General features: G+C 35.1%; 2 protein-coding genes across 2 annotated transcripts in view; one reads left to right on the forward strand and one right to left on the reverse strand.

Annotated features, from left to right (window-relative positions):
• Positions 1-88: 88 nt before the first annotated feature.
• RLIG1 (RNA 5'-phosphate and 3'-OH ligase 1) lies at positions 89-6772 on the forward strand. The gene is made up of 7 exons (XM_079303025.1): positions 89-390; positions 2208-2325; positions 2933-3028; positions 3404-3520; positions 3887-4081; positions 5181-5350; positions 5840-6772. The coding sequence occupies exons 1-7, from the start codon at positions 166-168 to the stop codon at positions 6026-6028; spliced, it is 1110 nt and encodes a 369-aa protein (XP_079159151.1). The 5' UTR covers positions 89-165; the 3' UTR covers positions 6029-6772.
• The window catches only part of CEP290 (centrosomal protein 290), a 46094-nt gene continuing 26296 nt past the window's right edge, over positions 6767-26564 (reverse strand). Inside the window, 25 exon segments of the mRNA XM_079303016.1 lie at positions 6767-7550; positions 7838-7941; positions 8771-8874; positions 9028-9101; positions 10743-10841; positions 10843-10885; positions 12524-12684; positions 12990-13112; positions 13435-13599; positions 14346-14432; positions 14713-14847; positions 15896-16543; positions 17104-17227; positions 17820-17975; positions 18825-18970; positions 20317-20433; positions 20995-21216; positions 21307-21444; positions 21635-21848; positions 22492-22682; positions 23215-23322; positions 24457-24720; positions 25340-25474; positions 25552-25659; positions 25882-26046. Coding sequence (XP_079159142.1) covers positions 7368-7550; positions 7838-7941; positions 8771-8874; positions 9028-9101; positions 10743-10841; positions 10843-10885; positions 12524-12684; positions 12990-13112; positions 13435-13599; positions 14346-14432; positions 14713-14847; positions 15896-16543; positions 17104-17227; positions 17820-17975; positions 18825-18970; positions 20317-20433; positions 20995-21216; positions 21307-21444; positions 21635-21848; positions 22492-22682; positions 23215-23322; positions 24457-24720; positions 25340-25474; positions 25552-25659; positions 25882-26046 — 4014 coding nt within the window. The 3' untranslated portion in view covers positions 6767-7367.

Here is a 26564-nt window from a genome sequence, read left to right on the forward strand (position 1 = left end):
AGGAGGCTGTGACCCCATGAAAGGCCGCGCTGCAGCAGGGTCCCAGCAGGACCTATAGACCCAGGGGTCTATAGCAGTCTGGTCTCGCAGGAGCCGGTGCGGGGAGAGCACAGCTGCACAGCACGGCCGGGCAGGCCGAGCGGAGCCACCGCGCCGCCGGGCCCGATGGCGGAGGCGGCCCCGCCCCGCGCAGCAGCAGCAGCGGCGGCGCAGCCGAGGCCGCGGCGGACTCCATTTCCCGTGGGGCAGCGCGGGCGGGCGGCGCAGGCGCGGCGGCGGCGGGCGCGGGCGGCCGGGGCCATGAGGCGGCGGGGCGCGGTGCAGCGCAAGGTGCCGTGTCTGTTCGTCACCGAGGTGAAGGACGAGCCCTCGGCCAAGCGGGAGCGACAGGTGGCTGCGGCAGCACCGGGACGGGAGGCCGGGGGGCGGGCAGGTGGGGCTAGGCCCGTACCGAGCCCAGGAGAAATCACTGGGCCGCGGCTTGCAGCAGCGCGGACCGTGTCAGAGCCCCCGGCCACAGCCGAGTGGCGAGAAGGTCGCTGTGGAGTTAAGGGAACCTCACGGGAGGGGTTTGCATAGGGTATTCCCGCTGAAGTGCAGGGGAGAAGGGCCGTCTGAGTGCCGTGCCGGCTCAGCCCCACGCTTTTCCAGACAAGTGCATACAGGTGTTCGCTCTGATGCTGTGTTTGCTTTTTCTAAGTGAAGGCCACTCCAGCATGACAGCACGGGGCGCCTGTGTGAAACCATCCTGCCATTCCCACCTGTGAGTCTCGTAGGAAGAAAAATGACCTTGTATCCCTTTTGTGATTTTTTGTCTTTTTTTTTAGTTTAGTTTAGTTTTGTTTTTCTTTTTTGTTGTTTTCTTTTTGGAATATCAGGCTTATGACAGAAGAAAAATGAGGCTGTGAGATGTGAACAGATTGGGGCAGCACTCGCCTATCTAGCTGCAGACCTCCAGCTTGTGTTCCCTGATTTCTGTAGTAGCTGTGTAGTGAACTTGAATACAGCTCTGAGAGACCTTCTCCCATTAGTGACAGGCTTCTGGATGAAAGAGCTGAAATGATTGCCAAAGCCACAGTAACATAATTGTTCAACTCAGAGTTAAACCATCTCAGTAATGGTAATGTAAGGGTACCACTCTACACTGGTGATTCTTCACACAGAAAAACTGAACAAGGTATTAGATCTGGAACTGGCACATGCCATTTTTGCTTGGTTGGTTTTTATTTTTTTTATTTTTTTTGTTGTTGCTTTGATTTGGTTTTCATTTTGGTTTTTAAAATTTCAGGCAGGGACAAAACGTGGTTATGACTGGTAGGGAAGAAAGGGGATGATAGTGATGGTGAAACCAATGGGAATGTTTTCTCATTGCCCTGAAATTTTTAATGTCATCTTCATACAAGCTGTTTGTTATGGTTACACATCTTATAATTATAATGTAAAACAGTCATGTCATGTAACACAGGTTCTTTTTTTATGAATCTCACATTCTGTTTCAAGACTTCTGGGACAAGGACTTGCTTTGTGTTTTGCTAGTAGAAATTAAATTACAAAGTTGACTGGGGAGAGAAGAGAGACATATTATGATTGTAGAGAAAAAGATTTGACTCCAAACACAACTGATTGCATGTTTGCAGTGAAACTGGTAGAGAAGCTGTACAGAAATCCTAGAAATTGTACTAGTTGGCTCTTTAAGATCCACAGATTTTGTGTTTCTTACACAAAAAGAGTTTATACATCGCTGGTTTAATCGCTGTGTTTAATACCAGGATGCTTTTGCCACCTTGCAAAAGCACACCTGCTCTGTGTATTGCACTAACACTGCACTACTGACTTTCATCTGAAGGCTGGGGAAAGCTAGTCGGGAGGAATTTCTGTTGCCACCTGAATGCAGGAAAGGCAGATCTCAAAATACTGTAGTGTTGGACTGCAACCTTTCTAGTTTATATGCCCTGTTTAAAGTGGAAAGCACTGTCATCTCTAAATAATAATCAAGAATGGGAAAGAGGGAGAGACTTTACAAACAGATTGTCCTGGTTCTTCTTTCTTAGAGTACTGTGCAAAATATCAAGTTTTGAAGAAACTATTAGAAATCAGCTCTATAATGTGTAATACTTATCAAGCTGGATTTATAGAGGCCAACTTCAAGGAGGAAGAATCTGTATGAGAGAGCAAGGCAGTAACAGAGCCACTTGTCTTCTTTTCAGCCATTTAAAGTTTTGGCAACTGACACTATAACTGGAAAGGCGTTAGAGGCAGATGTACACAATGCAGTTCCTACTGAAAAGGTGGATGGAACCTGCTGTTATGTAACAACATATAAAGGTAATAAGGACAATCCATTTGCAGATTTCTCATACTAGAACTCGTTTTACTTAGTTTTCACTTTTTTTTGTACTATTTATTTACAGCTGTTGTGAATTCAAGTGTCATTAAGCATCTTCACCACAAAGTAATAGTTACCATAGACTTAGAAGGTGTTTCTAAAGCTGTTCTAGCATTAACTCTCTAAAATACATGAAATATGATTTAAGTGAATATGAACATCCAGGAACTATTCCGGTTTTTAAATGTGTTGTTAGTAAGTCTTCCTTGCAAACTGGGTCATGTATAATAGAGTGTCTAATTTCCTTGGGGAGATTTATAGTAGTGCAGAGGTTGGAAGGAAATGAGAATACTGTGGTTCATTACTTACTGGGGCTCATGCCTTCACCTGCAGTTGTAAGCATGTTATAATTATGCCACACAAGGCTGTACATAGATTTGGAAATGCTCATAGTGTACTTTGAATTTAAATAGTGGTTGGCTTTGCTTATAAAATTTCTCTAGTAGCAGATGGGAATTCCTATCTTGCCTGTTATTTAGTTGATTTCAGTACTCTGCATAGTTTGGTCACCTCAGTAAAGTGCTGTTTTTATCTTTTGTCTCCTAGGACAACCCTACCTATGGGCCAGATTAGACCGAAAACCCACCAAACAAGGTGAAAAAAGGTTTAAACGATTCTTATATTCATTGGAAGATTGCAAAGGTTAGTGAAGACTTCTTTCCTTCTTTTTGACAATGAAAGTTATCCAGTTAGAAAAACAACCAGGGAAATAATCAGTTGTCCAGTTTTTTTTAACATCACCCTTTACATTGAAGGACGTTAAACTGGAATAGGTAGCTAATTTTTTCATTTTAATTTTTGAACCTTTAAACTTCTTAAAGGCCAAATGCATCTTTAAACTATCCTAATTGTAGACTATTTAAGTGTGACATGTTGGTGTTTGTAAAAAATAACTGGGACTACTGTCTGTAAAACAAGGTTTAGATCAATGGTATTTTAATAATTGCATTGAAAGACAACTGAAGCAAAGTTGGTTAACAGTTTGCCAAAAACAAAGTGTTGCATTTCTATGTCTAGAATTTGTTTGGAATGTTGAAGAGGATTTCAAGCCTGTTCCAGATACCTGGATTCCAGCAAAGGATATAGAATTCTCTAATGGCAATCCTTTGCCTGATGAAAATGGACATATGCCAGGTACCTATGATGCAGCACAGGTAAAACTGGGGAATGGTGTGTGTGAATTTCTGAAGTGAATTAGAATTAGTTCCAGAGTTAAAAATAGTAATTGGAATATTCAGAAAAAAATAAAATGGGAATGTCGTTCATTCACTATGTAGAAAGGCTTTGTTCTTCTTACACATGGAAATAATTGCAGTTTGCTGTACAAACCTTCAGCTGAAGGCATAGTTGTCACGCTTGCAATCTTCTGAGATACATCAGTTCTTCTTTCTTTCCATTTGTAGTTAACTGTAGGGTTTTTTTAAATGCATGTAACAGGTTCTAGTGTGCATTTAATAATGTCAGGTGTTTACTTTGGTAAAATGTGGTGTTTTCTCATAGGTTGGGTGCCTGTGGAGAAGAATAGTAAGCAGTATTGCTGGCACTCATCTGTTGTAAATTATGAGGCTGGAATAGCACTGGTATTGAAACACCATGCTGACCCAGGGCTTCTGGAAATCAGTCCTGTGCCATTATCAGAACTTTTAGAACAAACATTGGAGCTTATTGGGACTAATATCAATGCAAATCCATATGGTAGGTTTGTATGGTTTGTTCTTAAATACTTTTTTCTCTAGTGATATTTTTGACTGAAATCAGTGCATTTTCTTTGTGTAAGATTTTTAAAAGAGTTTTCCAGTAGCAACCTTCTTAGAAAGGAGAGAAAGGGCTGGCTGAAGGAACTCTCACCCAGAAATACTCACTGTAGAAAGCTGAGTTGTCATGGGACTTAAACCTCAGTTACTATAAAAATGCATTGTTTTGGTCTCTCAAAAATATTTTTACTGGAAAAACTCTTGTAAATTTTGCTATTGAAATACTAGTAAATGTTTTACTAGTATTTTCCTGCTATTAAAATACTAGTAAAACTTTTAAAGTTTGTTTCTTGGAGCCTGCACTTTTTTTACAGGCTCTTTTGGTGAATTGAAGTGGAAAACTTTATTCAACCATTTTTTGGAGCCCCTAAAGTTAGTCACAAATTGCAATTTTTAAATTATGAAATAGGATTTTTTTTTAAAGGAAATGTAATTTAGGCTAAATTTGGGGTGTGCCTTCTTCCTTTAAAGGCCTTATAATGTGAAACCAACTACATATGAGCCTAAGTGAGTTCTAACTTCTGTGCTTTGCTGTTAGGATAACTTGTAAGGATGGATAGAAAAAATAGTCCTACCTGGTCATAAGCATTTCCTCAGTATGTACGAGAATTGTAACAAAAAGTTCTAATTGCTGTGTTGTTAAATGAAGATTTATGTTAACATGGAATGGCAATGCAGTTGTTAACAGCCCAGTTTTAAGTCTTGTTGAGAAGATATGCCAGATATTCCAGATCTAAGGTGTTTGGGAAGGATTTAGCTGGTAGCTTTATGGTGATTGAGGTTACCATTAGGAAACAAAAGACAACTGTATGATGCTCTGTGTGATGTTTATATTATACAAAGAGGAGGAGGTTTTTAGAAATGCAAATTAATATGTGAGGGGGGAGAGATCTGCATTTGGTACTTAAAAATGTAATTAACTGTCCTGTTAAAGACAGGACAATATTGGATCTAGCAAAAGTTTACAGAGTGCTTTTAAGATGTCTGCAATAACAAAAGTGAGGAAACACAGTAACTATTTTTTTTTTCTTTAAACACAGAATTAGGAAGCAAGAAGCACCCTATACATCTTCTGGTCCCACATGGAGCATTTGAAATAAAGAATCCACCTGCTTTGAAGCAAAATGACATCCTGTCATGGTTTGAAAGCTGCACGGAGGGTAAAGTTGAAGGAATTGTGTGGCACTGCAATGATGGGTGTTTAATTAAGGTAAGTATATGGATGGACATGTGGACACTGTAATAATCCATAAAATGTGAAGTACTCTGTTAATTTTTTGTCTTTTTTTTCCAAATGTTCTCCAAAAAATGAGATAGAACTAGTAAAGCCAGTGAATTAATATAATGACAACATAATGAACTTTTTCATTCCCAACATACTAATAAACTAATTGAGAACATATTTTTTTAATTTTCTTAAGTTCTGGTAATGTTGACTAGTAGAACAAGTATTATTAATAACAGTGTGGTTTTTGATTAATGACCAGGTTTGTATTAGTTCTGAAACTGGAGGACACCTTGGTTCTGGCTTGCCTTTTGCACTTTGTTGTTCATGTTATAGAGAGAACCTATTAATGGTTTTAAGTGCCCTGATGCAGAGGATCCTAGAATCCACTAACACCCACACACTTCCCAAGTTGGGAATTGTTGCACTACTTTATCAAAGTGGCTGAACTGATCTTCTTTCCTTTTCTTTTAGCTCCATCGCCATCATCTTGGTTTACCTTGGCCACTAGCAGAGACGTACCTGAATTCTCAGCCTGTTGTAATTTCTTTTAGTGGAACAAAATCTGACTATGACTTTGAACCAAAGAGTTTGTTTCACCATTTTTCAATGTTGGATGGACAAAGATTTGACAGACTCAAAGATATCAAGTTTGATGCTTGAAATTATTTTTTTATTTTAAGTTAATTATTTTATGTCCTGCATTCCTCTTACTTGTGTCTACCACAGAATTCTTCATGAATACTCCCCTATCTTAGGCAACAGCCCAGGTACTACTGTATCATTATAAGTTTGACTAATTTTAAATAATAGAGATCTGACAGCCAGAGCAGAGATGTAGCTTCCAGGATGTTTATTTTATGAAAAATCCTTAACTTCTGTACCCATTCTTGGAATGGGAAACTGTTAGCATTAAGTGTAGGAAATATGTTTTCTTCCACTGGCTGATCCTAAAAGCTTTACTGAGGAATGCAATCAACTGGAAAAGTTACATAGCTTGTGTTTCTTCTATGACACTATTGTATGTAGGTTTGAGACTTAACATCAAGTTTCTTAACAGTAAAAGGACATACTTCAGGTGGGACCAAATTAGTCCTAAACTTTGACAATTTTTTTATAGTTGTAACAGTTTCTTATGGGGGAAAATTTCCTGGTGTCATTTAACTGTACATCTGCAGCACTATGCTGTTATTTAAAAATGCAATTAACCTATATTCTACAGCCACTATTTTGGAAAAAAAAAGAGTAAATAATAGAAAATATGCTAATTTTATTTTGGAGAGCCTTGTCTTGGCTTAGTAATTCCCATTTACAACTGTGTCTCAATTAGGAAACTGAATCAAGGCTATATCAAGTAAGATAAGGTATATAAGATATATAAATAATAAAGGTGAGACTGAATGATCATTTGAGTTGGCTTTATTTCATCTCTGCTATAAAAGTATACATACAGCAATATAAAATAAACAAAATGAAAAAGCAATTATTTACAAAAACACCAGTGGTTTGGGTGAAATACTGTAGCTTCATTTTCAGTTCTTTGCTCTTGGATTTTTCAACATTGAGGTAAAAATAACCAGGGATGTAAGAACAGACATCCCCAGCACACTCACCCCAAGTTCAAAGTTAAACATTATGGTAACACAAGACAAAAAGCAAATTACACATTCTTACTGATCTGGGACTTAGCATACTTAGTATGCTGACAGTTTAAAGGTTTATTAACTTTTAAGAGAAGCCCAAGGTTTCAATTTCACCTGACACCTTACTACCCAAATTAACTCTTCTGAATTAAAATACATTATTGCACAAGAGCTGGGAGAGGTAAAACTCGCTTCTGTTTTCCCTGTTGTATATAAATACTGACCACTAACTGAATAATTGAATAATCCAATTCTGCACTCTTGGGTGTGTGCAAACTAACATAACTTTAAGAGACTTGTATGATTTCTAGATAAACACAGACACTTTTATTGCATTAATGAGGATACTGAACACTACCCTAATCAACAGAAATGTTACCTTGACTATCCTGAATGCCAAACTCTTCATAAAGCTGCTTCAATCTCTCTTCTAAGATATTTTTTTTTACTTCTTCCTTGTAGTTATATTTTAGATCCTCAAGTTCTTCAAAAAAGGAAGGATTATATGTTTCTAGTTCTCTTCTCAGCTCTTTCGTCTCTTCCTATTGAAAAGAATGAAGGAGTGTCTCCTTTATCCAGAACTTTGTTAATACACAACACCTTTTTTTGCCTTTTTTTTTGAGGGATTATATGATAAGAGAATAAGGATCTTGTCTAGAAGCAAAAAACTCTACCCATAAACAGCACCTTCACTAAAAACAAAATAGGCTTTGTTAACAATTTTAGAAATTGACTTTGTCATTAAATATTCATTTAGCTGTTAAACAACTCTTTCTAGCTAACCATAATTTTGCTTATTATCTTACCAAGGATGATCCTTGCAGCTCACCTTTAATTGCTGTTTTTCAAGCTCTGAAACTTGCAGCTGTGACCGGAGGTCGTCTATTTCTGTCATTAGTTTGTCAGTTTTATCCTTTACAGTTTCAGTATGTCCTGCAAAAATAATGATTTTTAATGAAATTTTAAGTAGGGAAAACCCATGGCACAAATCACCTTGTTTCACTAATTCGGCATCTCCTGAAAGCTGAAACAGTTAAATAAAACCAATTGGGATCTCCAAACCCTGAAGTCACTTGGGCTTTTCCTTAGTTATTGTACCAGTTAGGCAGTGGTGTTTAGTTCCTGTGGTTGATTGCAGTAGCACAGGGGCCAGTCTGTTTGTACACCTCTGAGAAATACAACATACACACTTGCTCTGAATTAAAGGTAGGAAGTTTGGAAAAACCATAAGGATCTTGATGCATGTATTCCTCATTTCAATAGGGTTATTTTTGGCTTTTTTCCTCCAGTCCTATGGCAGCATGCTGCCCACATAGTGCTCTTCTTTTCCAGTGGGACAGATATCTGCTAGGGCTTAAGTCCTTCACAGAACTGGTTACTGGAGATAAACACTCATTCTTTAGCATCTTGGAACACAGACCAAAAGGTCTAGCAAAGAGGATTTCAATGAATGGCTAACAATGAATAAAGCAAGTGGAGGCAGGAACTATACACTTCCTTGTGATAGGAAAATCATACAAAATTTACAGCTTCTTGCTCAAAATAATTGATTAGAGAGTTTTTTACTGAAAATTCTCTTCAAAAACCTTGTATATGTACTCAAAAATCCAATACCTTAATCTGCTTCAGTGTACACGATTTTGGCATTAATCTGCTTCACATAATTCTATAGATTTATTAACACTTTGCAAACACATATTAAGTAAAAGTAGTTTTAGATCCTAAATATTTTTAGGTACTTTTAAGTATTGAAAATTATTACCAGCTGCAGGATCTTCAGTTTTAGAGGTGTGTCTTTTGTGCTTATAATTCTCCATCTGATGCACTAGTTCTGCTTTTTCTTTCTCTAATCGATTATTAGTTAATCTGGAATATAAACAAATTTTAGATTTTTTTTTTAAACATATTAAAATATTTTAAAACATAAAATATTTAACTAAAAATTGCAGTGGCCATTTCCTGATTTTCTTATTACATGTACATGGGCTGAGGTATTTAGTTCCTTTGGAAGTACATTACCTTAAAAGCTGAAGCTCCTTGATTATGTTTTGCTCTGTCTCTGCACCTTCAGGAAGATGTTTAAGATGCTCAATCTTAAAAAAAAAAAAATTAAGAATAAAGCTTTATTCTTGAAAACAGTATCATGACAATGCAGTTCTGACACAAGATTAAAAAAAATAATGAAAATAATACTAAGGATGTAACCAAACATTAAGCTATCATAAAAAAAAACCAAAAAAAACCCCTTTCATTTACAGTTTCCACACACAAAGCTTAGTCTTGACAGCCTTTCCAAAGTTAGTAAAGATCATTGCTACATGTTTTATGAAGGGTGAAGAGAAAAGTATTTAAAAGTTAGATTTACAAAAAAAGTTGGATCCATAGCTATACCAACATACTGTATACATATGCTTAAGGAATTGATATGCCTCAATCATTTAAATGCTTTAAAAATATTACTGATGTGCTTATTTGCATAGTTGGGTGTCCCAGTTAATTTTGAAAGATTGTATGAAACCCCAATGAGGGTACACTGACTAGGGGTGACCTGCAGTTAAGTTAGAAGAGGTCCCTGACCAGAGAGGGAGGGAGCCTCTGAAATTGACACCTCGTGAAGATGAAGGAGCACAACAGTGGTTTAAATATGTGATTATATACAGGTAATGAAAACAGTGACAGTTCATGAGGCGACTGGCAATTACAGGTTTTTGTTCTGTTGCTAGCTAACATTGTAAAGATTTGGGCTATTTTTTTGCACAACCAAACTCTGTTTTTTGAAACATAGTTAACTTTGATCTCATCCCTTCATCAGTACTTGAGACAGTAAAGAACTGGAAAGTGTGTTGCTCCCATAGTAATATCACAAAATTAAATACTTTCTTCTCTATGTTAAATTTGCTACTGGCATATACTTCATGTTAGTAACACTGATGTTAGAAAAGGAAAAACAAGGAAAAACTAATAAAGTAATTGTTTTTCAGGAATCCATTCCAAGTTACATTGATTGAACACATCTATCTTCTTACATAATATGTATGACTTGCCAAATTGCAAGTTTTGTATTAGATACCTTACACTAAGAAGGACCAGTACAAGGTGCCTGGGAAAGAAAATCATCTGCATATAAATAAATGAGAAGCTGGAAGCTGATGTAGGAGCAATTCTAGGACTGCACCTCTGTACTTAAAAGTCAATACAAGATACATCTTTTCAAAGGTACCTGAGTTTAAAATTCATCAACTCTTCCACGTGTACAATAGTACTTACAAGACTACTGGAGACTGCATGTAAGAGGCCAGACTCAAAACAGAAATGAGGATCCTGTTTAGGATAGTGAACTCAATACTCTCCTGTCTCCCACCCAAAAAAAAAACAAACTAGAGGGAATAGGGAAGTCTGCAGCAACCTCACTGCAGAACAAGCTGGAAAGATTTTAAGACCTTTTGAAGCATCTATCTACAGGCTTTTATGTGATCACTGACATTGTAATAAAAAAAATCCTACAGAATAACAGTAGAAAAAGAATAGTTTTCTGCAGACTGCAAGCAAGAATATATTTAGACAATATGTGATAAACCTCATTAATTGGCTAAAATATGCAAGTATAGCAACTATTACTAAAAAAAACTGTAAAAGAAAGAATTAGAGAAAAACTAAATATTCTGCCACTGCAGACATTACAAACACAAAATAAGCATTCCATTTTCAAAGTTATGTAGCTAAATTTTACTCACCTGTTCTTTCAGGTCTTGTAGATTTTTATCAGCTTTGTGTTCACGTTCTGTTGCTTCCTGAAGCAGCCGTTTAAGGTTACCAATGCTTTGGGTTTTTTTTGGCAATATCTATTTCCATTTCCTTCAACTTAGTTTCCTGCATTCTGGCAGTATTTTTATTTAGAAAAAATAAGAGCAAAAGTTAATACCTATGCAGAATTAGAGATTAAAATATCTTTAGAGAATAAATGCTGTAAATACATCCTAAAATATTTTTGAGGCATTGGCCTTGAAATAACCATTGGCCTTAAAAATACAGTTTTCTGAAAGAAGCACAGTAAGAAACACATCTTTAATCTTAGAATAATGACTTTTCTAGATATTACACTTCTGTAGTTCTCTTTCTACACTTTTTATTAAAAGAGGACAGAATTTTTTTTATGCTGCTGCACATAAACCATAAATACCTGCTGCTGAAAGGATCCATGTTACTGATGCAGTATGTGCACCAGCTGGATCTTACTTCAGTGTTATATCTTTGAAAGTATTTTTCTAATGACTTATTAATTTATGGAAAATAATGTACTGAGAAAAGGGCTAATGCAGATGCAGAAGATGAAGACTCCAAGGTCAAAACTATTGTGCAGTAAATTGTTTACCCTGGAGGAAGAGCAGTCTGAGGAAGATTCCATTTTGCTTTGAGCTTTACAAGGCTACAAAAAGGTTTGTGTAGAATATAAAAAGTTGGAAGGTGCCCCTGGAGGTCACCTAGTCGAGTTTCCCATCTGAATCCATCTGGATTTTCAGATAGCAATACAGTCAGTGTACAACACCTTGCTACCTGCCAAAGAGTCTTCTGAAGGGTCACTGGGATGACAGCCCCTTGTCTGCCCTATGAAACACTTCCTGTTACCATGTACATGCATTGGTGGATATGCTGGTGAGGTGGGTTGCATGTTAAAGTTCCCCAAGCAGCCTCTTTAGCACAGTAAGGTCATTATGTTATTAACTTTAAATTCATGTTTAAGTAAATGCAAATAGAAGGCTTTATTCACATAAGTTGAAATAGGCAAGTACAATTAAACATGACTATGTATTTTGTATCTCTCTCAACTGAACAGAACCAAGTAGAAGTGTTTTTCAGAAGAGGTGAGGAACAAAAAGAATAAATGTATGAATACTGCTGAGCCAATATGCCATCTGTTAAAGGCCTACCATCTTCACTGCATGCTCATATCCTCTCTCTGCTGTGGCCATCAGCTACTGTCCTGTCCTGCAGTCAGTTTTGCCCTCCTTTCTTAGACAAATTATGGTTGTCATCTGGCCTTGCATAGAGACATTTTACCTCACTGGATAGCTTGGGGGAAGGTTAAAAAAGCCCCAAATGGCTTTTTGAAGTCTCAATGAAGCAATGGCTCAGCAATATGTCAGAGTAGCACTAGACTCCCCAAGGGATCCTGTTGGAGTGCAAGACCAGGAAGAGAGTAAAATCTTGGACATCCAAAGTGATCTGACCTAAGATGAAATCAGACAAGTCTCTCTCCTGTCCCGATGATTTTCTGCCCTAATAAGTTTACTGTCAGAGGTTCTGATTTTGTAGATACCTTCAATTTCTGTTTATTAAAGAGTACTTTGCAACACATCAACTTTTTCACCCTGAAGTCATCCAGGAGTCCAAGACTAAGTATTTCTTACCAAAAATTTGCTCTCAGCCATCCTTCCACAGGAAGGTTGTCTAGTTATCTTAATAGCATAAGCATTGTATCATTTTTCTGTCCTTTTATTACATTCACAGTTCCTACCTTGTTACAATGGACTTCCAGCTTCTGCTGTCAGCTCCATCAAGTTGACTCTCAGCCAAATTTAGCTTCTTAATGGTTTCCTCCAGCTGTACATTTAACCTTTCATTCAATATCTCCAAGTTATTCTTTTCTATTCGTAGCTTCTCTCCACTGTCAGCTTCCTATTGTTCAATAAAAGCAAAGCTTTATGGAATACTTAACCCCACATGAAGCATGGAATTTTCTCAAATGATGGTGAGATAGGGTCAGTGTTGATGGAGTTGAGAACTGGATCCAAGACTACTAGCACTACAACTTCCAAATTTGATCTTGAGCTAGCCCTTGGATATCTCCTCTCCCCACACAGTGAAAAAAATCTATCATGGCAATGTCAGTGTTGTATCAACCATTAAGAAAAATAAAAACCATATACTTAACCATAACCAGTGCCTAGTGGAAATAAAGAGATGCATTAAAATGATCATACCTTTTTCAGTTCTTTACGCAGTCTCTCATTTTCAGTAATCAGTTTTTCCACTCCTTTGGTTTTAGATTCATAACGCACACTCAGCTGGCCTTCCAGATCAAGTTTCATTTTTTCCATTTCAGACTAAAGATCAAACAGTTGGTTAAAACACATTTACATTGCTTAGTAGAAGATTTTAGATCTCCATTTCTAAAGCACAGCATAGTTACAGCTACTTAGCACAGTGAACATTTCATCACATAGTTAAATACATCCTTAAGGTACAAAACACCTCAAACCATGAAGTATGTTATGCTAAATGAAGTTTTGCCTTTCTGTTCTATATATTTCATATCTGACATTTTCAAAACAGTTTTCTGCCAATCAGTATCAACAAGCTTCCTACTCATTACTAACTTGCATATAAACTGTTACCTAAATATAGTTACTGGAGAAAAATCTCTACCTTTAGCCTCTCATTTTCCTGCTCGAGACCAAGTAATTTCTCATTAGAAACCATAGCTGGAGCTTTTTTCAGTTCTTCATTTTCTCTTTGGACTCTCTCTACAACCTTTTTCATCAAGCCAATTGTTTTTTCCAATTCTGGGACTGTCTTTCCACTTCTACCAGCCTACAGAGGAGTGAAGAAAAAAAGTAAAAATGAGAAAATAGTTCATCTTAACATTCTGAGATATTCCAAATCTTACTTTATTGCTTATTTTCCCATTGCATTCATACTTATAGAAAAAAGATTCTTTATTTTGATATGACTTGAAACAAGTCAACAAATTAACTCCTTCATTTTCTAAGTTACCCTAAAGAGCTGCAGTTAAGTCTCAAAATCTGGTGTATGTGTAAACTAAACTTTAACATTAGGAAAATGAATCAAAGAACTACTTTATTTAGCTTTTCTTGTAGAAAAATTCCCCAATCACACCATGCAATTGCTTAAAGGCTAATAAATGCCATGTTGGGGACATGGGGGAAAAATGGCTGGGAGTTTGAGGGAAGAAAAGAGGGCTCATTTTTACCAACCCTTCTGCTGAATTAAAGTGACAGAAGAACTATATATTAAAGCTTAAGTAGATCTCCAAATATTTTTCTGAAAGTAACTAAACCAAATGACAATATAAGGCCATGATAGTGTAAATATTTAATAGTTTAACTCTAGTACTTCTAATGGTCCTGTAAACCTAATGTCATTAACTCATTACAGTAAAATAAAATAAAATAAAATAAAATAAAATAAAATAAAATAAACAAGAACAATATTCATGTTTGGTTTTGGTTGATTTCAAATGATTTCGCTTCAATAATACTTTGCACTTTTTTGTGTTTTAATTTACTTATGATGGAAAGTGCTGTTAGAATACTCACCCCTCTAATACTGCCCAGCTTTCGTTCAGCTTCTGCTTTCTCTTTTTTGAGAAGTTCACACATTTCTTTTAAGTCACCTACTTGGTCCTACAAGAAAAAAAAAAAAAAAAGTAGTAAGCAACTTAGATCTCAAATCGAGGTGAAAAACTGGTGAACAAAATTACAGTGGTTTTACTTTGAAAAATTTAAGAGAAAGCAATTTCCCATCTCAATGACATTTTCCATTATTTCTACCTGCTATTCAACCTTCTCATCTTCTGTAAAAACATGGAAAATTTACAGCATGTACAGGAAAAATATCCATTTCTTTTTAAGCAATTCCCTGACCTGTGTGAGGGTAAAGGGGACTACAGTAAGATGATGTTACCTTTAGTCTTGGCAAATCTTTATTGGCCTGCTCTAGTTGGAATCTCAGCTCAATGTTTTCAGATGACAATCTTAAATTTTCCTTTAAAACTTCTTGGTCTCTTCGATACTGATCATTTGATCCTGTCCCTGATGTCTTGAGAAAAGAGCAGAAAACATTATTATTAAGTAGTAATACACTAATTCAATACAATTTTCAATTGCAGCTGATTAAGAGCAATAGAAAACTAGTATTTTTCACAGAAATGAAACAAGACAATATTATTATCAGTTTTGATCTAATCTACTTTGATTTTAACACCTTCTCCTACATTTCTTAAACTTGCTTAACCTTTAAGGGAAGCTTACAAAAGAATAAACTGTCAAACCAAAATTACTTCTCAAACTATTCTGTAGAAGTAAACCTCAAAGACTGAAAGCTAAAGAAGCTACTGGATGAAATAAGCTGTGACACTGTGTTGCTTTTCATATACTGCTGTGTGTAGCATTGAAAATGATATCATTTTAAGGGCATACTCTGATAGTTTTTTAAGTAGCACATACGTCATAAGAAATTTCAATTATGTCAAATGGATCAGAGAGCAAGCCAGGAGCAGTAGTATGTAGTATGTAACCCTCATTTAATCTGTTAGTTCCCAAAATCATAAGTCTTTATTCATGGTGGACACTGATTTCAACCACACAAAGACAGTTTTGCATACTTTACAGTGCCAGTTGAAATCATAGTGATACAGTTAATTATTATGCCTGACTAGTACAGAGTAAAACCTTTTAATAATTTATCAGTGCTTTTTTACTTATGTAATTTGGGAATTAACTGTATGATTCACTACTTTATCCTAATTAGAGTAATCAAGTATTTGCTTCATTAAAGAATGCATTTTTTTAGTGTAAATAATAATATATCATAAATCTCTTAAAGAATGAAGGACATCAATTAGCTCCATGTATCTTTTGGTTTATTTGTAAACTCTCTAGATCAAAAATTTAGAATTGACAGTAGCTTACTTATGAGCTGAGATGCATGTCTATCATGAAAGTATAATGTTTGCTTTATGGACCACTTGGTAATTACTTCAATGTCCCTGCAGACTATGCATAGGAAAGCTTTATCAAGATCAAACTATTCTATTTCTACATAATTTGTACTGAAGAAATGCTAGAGGGCCACTACAGTATCAAACCTCAGGCATTTCACAAAATTCTGGGGCAGTTTCAACCCCTTCTGTACAGCTTGGGTCATCCTCCTGTTTATTCTCTGCAGTGTGTTGATTCATTTCATTATTCTTATTTATTTTCTCTGCTTCACAGTCATTAGCTTGATTAGGGGATTCCCCTGAATCAGACTGATGGCCACTCAGTTTGTCAGTATCAGGCTCTTCTACACATTCTCCTTCATCCACATTTAACTGCTTGAAGATTTCTTGCTTATTCTCTTCTTCACATTTCTCATTATCTGTTCCATTTTCAGGTTGGGTGAAATTTTCTTCTTTTTCACTGCAGATCTCTGTACCAGCCTCAGCTATAATTTTGTTGTTCAGTCCTTCCCTAGAATTATCTGTGTCCTTGCATTTCTCACTATCTTCAGGGTGGTATTCAGGAGACACTTCTCTGCTTATATCTGCAGCAGCCTCCTGGCCTTCATTACGCATGATGCCTGTTTGTATGTCTGTGTCCTCAGCTACTTCACTGCCATCAGTAACTCTATTATTAGTCTGATGTTTGATTTCATCCCAATTTGAAATAGATTTCTTGTGAAGGAAATTCAGATACTTTTTTTTACTGACAGTGATAGGAACAGACTTGGTCAGTTCAGTTTGGTCACATGTATTCTGAATCAAGTTGAAGATAGAGTGAAGCATGAAAGAAAAGCAGAACACATTAAAAGAAAACAGGAAATAAAGGAAACTAGAATGTAATGATAAGTCTATTCTTGAAAGATTAAGAAAACTTAGTAATTCAGAATTTGCAATATAATCAACCTTGTAAAAATCAAAGTGCAACAAAAACACCTAATGTAACTGAAATGAAGCCCAGTATTTCCCCAAACTGTGTGTCTTAAATTATTAATCAATATATAATATAAAAATAGTCTCTCAGTTGCAGACTCTTACTTAAAAATATATTTTCCTTATTTCTTCACATATGCTAGGATGATGAATATTCCAGCTTCTATCTCTAGGACACAGAACTTTAAGTTTTGGGGATTTGGAGGTTTTTGTATTTGGTTTGTTGGGGTTTTTTTTAAACTACGAAAAGCTGAATATTTAATATCCTGTTGTAGAATACTGTCATTTAAATAAAACCAGCTAAGTGACATAGGATACCAAACAGAAAACAAATACTTTTCATAAGTAGTATTCCAGGTAATATTGTTACATTATTAACTTACCAAGGGTCTCAAAAACGTCTCTCTTGAACATTGTCTCTGCAATGCATGAAGCTTTTCCTGGAGGTATTGATTTTTGAAGTGCAAATCTTCTACAACAGAGTCTCGTGGGATTGCTTGCAGTGTTCTACATCAAAAAACGAATCAAGCCAAAACAAATGGCTATTAATGCAGAAAAACATTCCTTAAGGTAAAAGCACTGTGAAATTCTGTATTTCTACACTGGATTTTCCCAGTGTTTCTCAGCTAGTTACTCTAAATCAACGTTGGTCATATTTCAATTAATCACAATGAATGGAAGATACTTGCTCTGGCAAAAGGAATCGCTCTTTTCAGATGTGTACAGTTTCTACTACTCAGGTACATTATCCACTGTGACAGTGGATCCACTGGTTAAGAATACACTTCCTAACTGCACTTAGCAGTTCCAGTAACTTTCACCAACTCTAAACTAGTTAAAATTTTTCACAATAGAAGCCATATGTTTTTCGTATTATTTAGCTTTTTAGAACAATGAACCAATGCTGCATATTCTCTGAACATGCACAACTGCTCCCAAATACTTTTAAGCTTGCTTATCACAAACTCTAATAAGAAAATTCCTGTTTCTTTTTTTCCCTTCTTGAATTACAGTTTGCCTATTAGGGACCATCTCATTCCATGTATTTGTTTACTAATTTAGATTACTCACTTTTTATGTTTTTTAAGAAGTCTCTCACCTCATGTGTGCAACTTCATTTTCTAACTCTAGATTCCGTTTTCTTAGTTCTTCCACTTCTTTTTCAGTTTCTGTGGCTCTTACTCCAACAACACGGTCAACAGTGACACCAGTAGTTTTCAGCTTCTTCTGTAGAGCAATTTTCTCTTTTTCAGTCCTGCAACATCCAGTAAATTTACATTTTAAAGCTCATTTGTAACTTGCTTTCTTGAGGAGATATTTTCTGTCTTAAAGAATCCACATTTACATTTTATCTGCTCACTGAACCACACCCTTTTTTCTGTTTAATAAGGTTACTGTATAGACAGTAAAGCCTTGTCAAAATCACAACTAAAGCCCAAAAAAAACAATGGACATTAAGTCAGTATCATGCACGTCATAAAACACTTGTTGGTCTTGCCTGTGTTCTAGGTGAAATTGAGACAAGGCTTGCTAAGAATAAAAGCCATTTTGAAGCAGTTTCAAATCACAATTTAATAACAGATATAATCACCACCATGCATTCTATCAGTAAAATCTTGCTGTTACTTCACTGAAGTAAGCATAACATCTGCAAAGGGTATGGACATATGGCTGTTTTCTGAAAAAGCTTGCAACTCATAAACCTAGAACTGTCATTACTACAGTACAATCACAAGTATCCAGTCCTAGCAACCTGATTAAATACTACCATTGTGAGAAACAGCCTGTCTTCATAAAGCTGTTATTTGCTTCATGAGAATAATAGAATGCTAAACCAGGAAGCATAATAAAAGACTTCAATTAATTTTATCTTGAGACACTTTCTTTTAATAAAGGTGGCTGGATTCCACAAGGCAAAGGATACTAGAGGAGTTAGTAGCCTGCTGCTTGAAAATTAACTAATCCTTTTAATCTCAACAACAATGTGAAATTCTTGCCATCAATACTATAAATATAACAAAGTGCAATAATTACTATGTGTCAAACATATCTGGAATTCCCTTTTGTCATCATTTTGTAGCTGAATCAATTAAAACTGACTCACTTGGTATAAACTTCCTTCAATGTATTCAATTGTTTGGATAAAGCATCTGCTTCTTTTTCCTTTTCCTTTAATTTGTTCCGCAATCCTTCCATTTTGATTTGCCATTTTTTACCTTCATCCCATCTAATTATTTCCTCCTTGGAGGTCTGTGAAGAACATAAATAGATTTTGTATTTCCCTTTGACTTCTCTTAAAGCAAAACAAGCAAACACATTAGAAAACTAAGACTGATGTATTCTTCATTTATTAGTTTAAACCAGGAAGACATAGCAGGCATATAGATAAGCAGTACATTCAGCTGGATACACTGCTGTGATTGGTGTATAAAGCTAATGCAGTTGATTGCTCCCACCAAATTCTTCCTTACCTTTTAATATTCATTTTACACTAAAAGGAGTGAAGCACTTTATGAAATTAGAGGTACTAGTGCACTGTATCCTTTTACTTCAAACACACATTAGGATTTATGACAAAGTAGTTTTTTCATATGACAATTCAAAACAGATCTGTCTTTTACAACTCAACAGGGGCTTGCATACCCCTGCTGCATAGCTTCTTTTCCTACCAGAAATGGAATCTCTACTTTGAGTTAATAACTCAGTAACTATAAATTATACATTGTTTAAAACCTGTATCTATAGGACCACAAATGCCTACTGAAAAATCACAGTCAATATTCCTGTAAGAAATTTTTGGTTTAGTTTCAGGTTTTCTTTGTTGATTTTTAGTTGGAATTTTTCCTTCTCTGGCTATTCCCTGTACTTCATTTTCTGTTTCTGTTCTAAACAGTTGCTGCTATGAAGTGATGGAATGAAAGGAAAATCTTGGAAAACAGGAAAAATGCATGTCAAGTGTGAAAAAATACCTCTAGAAACAAAGCAACAGCATTTAAAACATTTCAAATTAATTGAAAGCACAGGCACAGTCCTAGAATAATACTTAATATCATACATAAATAGTCTGACTCTCATTTCTCTCAATGCTGTAATATTCCAGTGTATTTTATAATTAATATGAGAAGCTACTAATTAGTTACTGACATAGTAACAAGCAAGAAACCAGCAAAAAAAATATAAATTAACAAAAATCTAATCACTCAGAACTTCTTGCATGTGAAGATCACAATTGCCAAGAACAATCATTTATAGAGATATAATCCCTTTAGAATTTCACTTTTTTGCTCCACAGTATTTTGCGCTTTTACTACTGCATTGATTTCATAAAAACCTTTTTTTTTTAACCTAAAAAATCATTGTTTTCTAAGATTTTATAGAATTAAACAACAATTAGGAAAAGGCAGGAAAACATGATACTCTACAAAGTAACAAGAGCAGTAACAAAGAGCACCAGAAACATGAGAAGTTGCAGCCATGAAACTGAATTTTTTTCTGATTACATTTGGCTGGTAAGTTTTAGAAGAAATAAGGAGAGGTGAACAACCTTGACTTCAGCTGATGAGCTCTTTCAAAGCCAAGATATAAATATCACATACCTTGTCTTCTCTTAGACCCTTTTTTTCTGTTTCTTCACACTTTTTCTCAAGTTCACTTTCGAGCTTTTTAATTTTTTTCTGAAGCACATCTATCAGATTTTGTTCATCAGCTTTGCTCTGAAAAATTACAAATTTTTACAGCTTCAAGTTTAGTGACTACTGAGATTTTTTTCTCCAGTCAAAAAACAAGGATTTTAATTCAAAATTGGTAAAATTAGTTTAAAACCTAAAGGATATTTTTTAAATTCTCTTTAAATTATTGTAGTATTGGAATGTAACTTTTCCCTCTGAACTGAATCATCAGCTGCAAGTAGTTGAATTTTAAAAAATAGATAGATGATTCTTATATAAATCCCTTACTTTTCTTCTAAAAGGGAAAATAAGGACAGCCAGGAAGAAGATAAAATACCATTTTTCCAAGAAGCTATGAAAGTGGTTATTCAACTACTCAGACTCTTCAACTATTCAGACTCTTTCAAACATATTTCAAGAAGTACGTAATTTATTTTTTGTTTAGCTGAGGCAAAGAAACAAGCTAGTAGCTTGTTTTCCCGTTGATGAGGAAAAAAAAAAAAAATGAATCAAGTGTAAGATATTTAAATCTTCTATCTCCCCAAACCAGCTCATCTATAGAGAAACTTGACCAAGATTAATCATAGTTTGAAAAGTCACTTCTACCTGAATGCTACTGCTTAGCCTCTTAATCCGGTTCTTCAGTTCTTTATTTTCTTTTTCTATTTCATCTTTTTCCCTCGATATTTTAGCAAAGACTTTTTCTTTTTTCTGAAGCTCTTGGTTTAACTCATCCCTTTCATCAGTCAACGAAGTTTCCTTGTTTTTACTTATTTTAAGGTTATCTGTAAGTTTTGTAATCTGATTATTCAATTCCTCTATCTGTGTCTAGAAGAAAACGAAAAAGTCAGCAAAGGCCCCAAATCAGGTTGATGAACAACAGAACAAAGCAATACAAAGACATTACCTGGTACTCACCATAAGCCCCTTTGTTTCTCTGTCAACAATCTCCTGGACATTCATATAAGCCTCTTTTTGTGATGCAGCAGAAATAATTTGCTGTTCAGCATTGGCAGTCATTTCTGCTCGGAGTTCTAGAAGTGCTTTACTCAAAGCCTGAAAAGAATTCATTAATTTTTTTTTTGTAAGTGAAGATGCTGCTACAGAATAAGAAAAGGCAGTTATATTTTACTTTGACATATTATGCAGTTACACTGTACCTCCTGCTCAGCTATACAAAGAATTCTTAAGCATTACAAAAGATTTAGTATTTAAGTGACATAGAGATTAATTTTTGTTGACTTACTTTGTGTTGGTTCTCTTTTATGGCTAACTGGCTCTTCAGCTGTTCCACCAGGTTTTTCAGTGTTGCTGTGGGTGCTCTATTATTTGCTTCTTTTTGGACCTCTAGTTCAGCTTTAACATTTGCTAATTCCATCTCCTTCTGAGATATTATTTTCCTCAGTTCATTTGCTTCTTCTTTTATTTGTTCCACATCAATTGTGTGCTTTTCTTGAAGCCTAATTTTAAAAAAAGCATTAATAGGGTACAGTGTAACAATTAAATTAGCAAACTCTAAATAGATCACAAAGAACACAATATTTTATTCTTATTATTATTAAAGAAAAAAGACACTTAGATTTGGAAACAGCAAAGAAAGACTGACTCAACAAGGGCAGCCCCCATTTAATAAGAGAATTACTCATGAAAGTCAGCAAAATTACATTACAGCATTGTTCATTTTCATTCCTGGCCTTTACAGGTAAAGAAAGCACCATATTCTTTCCTTTTAAACATGGGTCAAACTTTCATGAGTTTAAACTTGTTCCTCAGCAAACCCAGACATATGTGTCATGGGGAGAAAAATGACAGAACACAAGCCAGCAAGTAATACAGTAACCTAAAAATAACTTTTTCACTAAATGGCACATAGCTAACAACTAAACAGCATTTTTCCAAGCCACAGTATTAGCCCCAGTGAAGTGCTATAGATCAAAAATAAATTACAATTGCCAATTGTACTAATGCTTTTGAGATTTTTTTCACCTAAATCTTAAAGCCAGCAAAAACATGTTCAATTTGATAGATCAGTCCTGTAGCAACAATAAACAATTGACTTGAATCACTCCAATTGTGACTTATGTTAATAGTTTAAAAACTTACTGGGCTTTGATTGTCTCAAACTCATTGATTTTCAATACAGTAATTTCTTTTTGTTTCTCCAAATCAGATGAGGTTTGCTTTAATTTTCCAACAAGCGAAGCAAGAGAATTATCCTGTTCTGCTACCATTTGCTCTAAGTGATGAAAATATCTGCTGTTGGATAGGGACATAGAAGTCTTTTCCCCTAACTCCTGCAAAACACAACAAATGCAAGTGACAAACATTTTTAGCTTTAATCAAAAGATAAGCATTACTTATGCATGTTTAACTCATTCATAAATATAATCAAGTATTAATAGCTACCATTTATTTACTGAAATATAATTCTTAGTTCACAGAGAAACAAGTAAGGCTGGTTTGAAAAAAACTTTGTACATCTACTTATCAACAGAATACACCAGAATACAGGTATCACCTTATCATAAGGTGCAGAGAGAAATTATGAATTGAAGTATAACTCTCTCCCCTAGAATTCTCTGTAAATTAGGATGATGTGCAAAATGCCCATATATTCTGAGGTGCTGATTCTGGCTTATTTTAAACTTGTCTTCTAATGCCTCTCATGTGAAACTCTCAAAAACAATACAACAACTATATATCAATCACCATTTCATTTTTCCTGTCATCAGCTATTATTTACTTTTGACTGCAAAAGTGTTCTTTCCAGTAAGAAAGTAAAAAACGTAGGAACAACTTCACTAATTCTACAAATACAATACTCACCAAAGCAGTCTCTTTGAATTTATTAAGGGAATTCTCAGTGTACAAATCTAACTTCTGGTGTAGAACTCTTATGTCTTCCTCATGCTTCTTTGCTATTTCCTCTTGTTCCTATTAGTTGAAAATAAAATTCCAGTGATGTACATTATCACAGAAAGTCATGAAACTGCAGTGCCTTCACCTTGTTTGCTCACTCATTTGCTCAGTATTTCAATATGCCCAAATTTTGCACTAATTTTGTAAATTTAAAATTCTTTTCTTCTAGCTATAATCAATGATTTTCTTTTTTCCTTTTTACACTATTGGGGAACAAAAAAAAAAAAAAAAAGAACAGTTCTTGCAGTTTTAAGCTATGCAGCAAGTAGTATGGTGTAACAGCACAGAAGCTGGAGAACAAAAGAGCTGGTGTTGCTCTTCACAAAGTGGGACTATGAGTAAGGACAGTAATACCATACCAGGTAGATTTCGAGCACAGAAACAAAATCAACCTTATACTTTGGCTTATAGTGTGATCTCATGGATGGAATGCTAGCACACAGAGCACAACAGGCTCATTTTAAAACTGCATCCTCTGGGTGTTTTCCAAAGGAAACCCCTTGATTTCTCCCAAAAGAAATAGCTACATGTGTAAAGCAAAGGACACTAAGTGAAGATGATAGAAAGTGTGCTTCGGAAATGTACTTCTGATCCAAACAAAAACCAATGCATGTTTGGTCTTGAAGTACCTCTTTGATTTTATGCTGTAAAATATGCTTTATGGATATAAAGAAAAAACAGCATGAATTATGCTTAAATAATATAAAGAATGCTTAGGCACACAGTTTATGCTTTAAAAATTGCTTTTGTTTAAAATATGCTTTAAGAAGAATGTTATCCATAAATGTATATTTTTCTTTTACTTTACAAATTTACTACCAGATGCAATCCAGAGATCTGCTGCAAATACTGAAAAATCACAAAGAAATATACAAAATATACCAAGATCACTTCAGCAGAATTTAAATTTTCTTCATGTCACACTACTTTAATTCCTAGACAGACATTATATATGTAACTTCTTGACTATGCAAACCTAATATTCTAAAAGGTTAAAAAATTCTATATGAACTTTCCCCGTATAAAGTAAGCAATTGTCTCTGTTCTGTGTGAGATCAGGAACTTAGATTTCACTAGCAATGAGAAATCAAAGAATCAATTAAAACAACTTAAAAATGGAAGAAATTTCAGGAAAAAAAGTTTAACTACCTCTCTTGCTCTAGCAAGCATATGTTGGTATCTTTTTAACACTTCCTCCTTTTGATTTAATCTTGCTTGCATATTTGCAATGGTTTGATGAGCAATTTTAATGGCATGCTGGTACTCTGAGTCATCTTCTTGCTTGCTTAATTCAGCCATTATCATCTCTTCTGATGCTGCAGGTAATCGAAGTCTTAATTCATTTATAACTTTATCTCTTGATATAACATTTTGTTCAGCTTTCCACAGAGCAGTCTCCTTTTCTTTTAATTTCTACAATAAAAGGCAATTTCTGAATTTCCAGAATTCAAACACTGCAAAAAGATCTTACTTTTCCAGAAATGTACCAGAACCATTTCCCTATAGGTACTTATAAACACAAAATACTTTGTACTGGGTTCTGCCTGTATGGGATTACTATTAGATCAGTATCAGTATATACCAGAATATCATAACTGTGTCTTTATGTATTATTTGCTTGGCACAAGACACTTAAACAATTCATTTTGTCCTACCAAATGAAGAAGTTAGTGTTTTACAAACTATTTAAGAGTCACATAAAATCTTCTGTAGCAGAGTAGCAATTTAACAACTCAAGATAAAAGCACTTGCTAAATTTAACTAGGTATAGTCGACTGAATTTTCTACAGCAAGAGGCATCTTACCCTACTAAATGGATTAATAAAAACATTAGAAAATTACCCTCTATAATTTGTCCCAATGGAAAAATACTTCCATTTTATTCATGGCATGATTACATTATTTACACTTTCTGAGTGTTAAATATGTCAAAGTGACATTTAAAAAAGTATATTTTTTATGGAAAAAAAAAGTAAAAGAGCATGGAAACACAAACTTTGTCACCCTAAATTATAATTTATACATTAATTACCTCCTCCAGTGATCTGCAGGTTGCCCTAGTTTCCAGGATTGTTCGAATATGTTCCTGAATCTTTCGTAAAGCCAACTCAAGTTGTTGTGGGATTGGCAAACTAGGGTCTGGAACTGAGCCTGTAGCCTCTTCTAACTGCACAGAAAGATTCATATTAATGTAATCTGACAGCTCTGAAAAAATATGCTTATGTCTACTTTTAGTGCACATACCTTTACCGCTGTACTAAGTATTTCAGTTTGTTGATGATCATATTGGTCTAACTGGCGCTGGAGTTCTACTTCTCTCTGGTCCCAAACCATTTGCCTTTCTTCATGAGACTATAACAAATGTTTGATAGAAGTAGTTTATTTATTGAAGGCAATGGGAATTTTATAGACAACTTGAACTGAAAATACAGCTACCAAAAAAGAAACACTCAAACAAGCTATTAAAAAGGATTATGAAACCAAGACGTAAATATCTGTGTTAAAAAGTTATTAGAAAGTCACTAGTAAAATAAGGAATAGGGTACTTTTTCAATAGCATGCAGGAATACATACCTTGTTTTGCTGTACAATTTCTTCTTCCAGGTTATTGATTGTACGTTCATATTCAGAAATTATATTATGCAAATACTTCACCTCTTCTTTTTGCTTGACTAATTCTCGACTGAGTTTAAGTTCCTGCAGATGAAGTTCCTCCATTTTCATGTGCCATTCAATTACCTTGGAATGAATAACATACAATACATTATAATTTACCACAGGCCAACTAGATGCAGCTTCACTCTTTGGTTTTGAGGCAGGATGGAACTTCTTAAACTAACTGGAAGACAGATGTTCTGCCTTTTTATGCTCTTCACTTTCTTGAGTGAGGAATCATGACAAGAGTATAAAACTGCAAAGAGAATGACTGATAAGTGCAGCAGCCAACTGGAGAGGCAACAGATTTCCCTTACACTGACATAAGTGCATTGCAAGCAATTTTAAAATGACCTAAGTTATACCTTATGTATTTGTCCAGACTGAACAAAAGAAGTATGCAAGAAGTTTGGTTTGTATTTTCTAAAAGAGCAGAAGAATTCAAAACCATTAAAACTGTATGTACTAAAAAAAATGCACATGTACTAAAAATAACAGACATACTTACGTCAAAATGCTCTAGAAAAATATTTGAAAACTGAGTTTAAACTAAAACATAGCCAGAGCATTACAACCATTGCTTAAATGCAGATAACTTCAGT

Source organism: Erithacus rubecula, assembly GCF_903797595.1.
Source record: "Erithacus rubecula genome assembly, chromosome: 4".
NCBI classification, from domain to species: domain Eukaryota; kingdom Metazoa; phylum Chordata; class Aves; order Passeriformes; family Muscicapidae; genus Erithacus; species Erithacus rubecula.

What these genes read in the sequence shown, in the direction of transcription:
- RLIG1 (XM_079303025.1), top strand. Translation starts at nt 166, where the DNA reads ATGGCGGAGGCGGCCCCGCCCCGCGCAGCAGCAGCAGCGGCGGCGCAG. An exon ending in CGGCCAAGCGGGAGCGACAG is followed by an intron (nt 391 to 2,207) that starts GTGGCTGCGGCA and finishes TCTTCTTTTCAG; the next exon opens with CCATTTAAAGTTTTGGCAAC. An exon ending in TTCATTGGAAGATTGCAAAG is followed by an intron (nt 3,029 to 3,403) that starts GTTAGTGAAGAC and finishes TTCTATGTCTAG; the next exon opens with AATTTGTTTGGAATGTTGAA.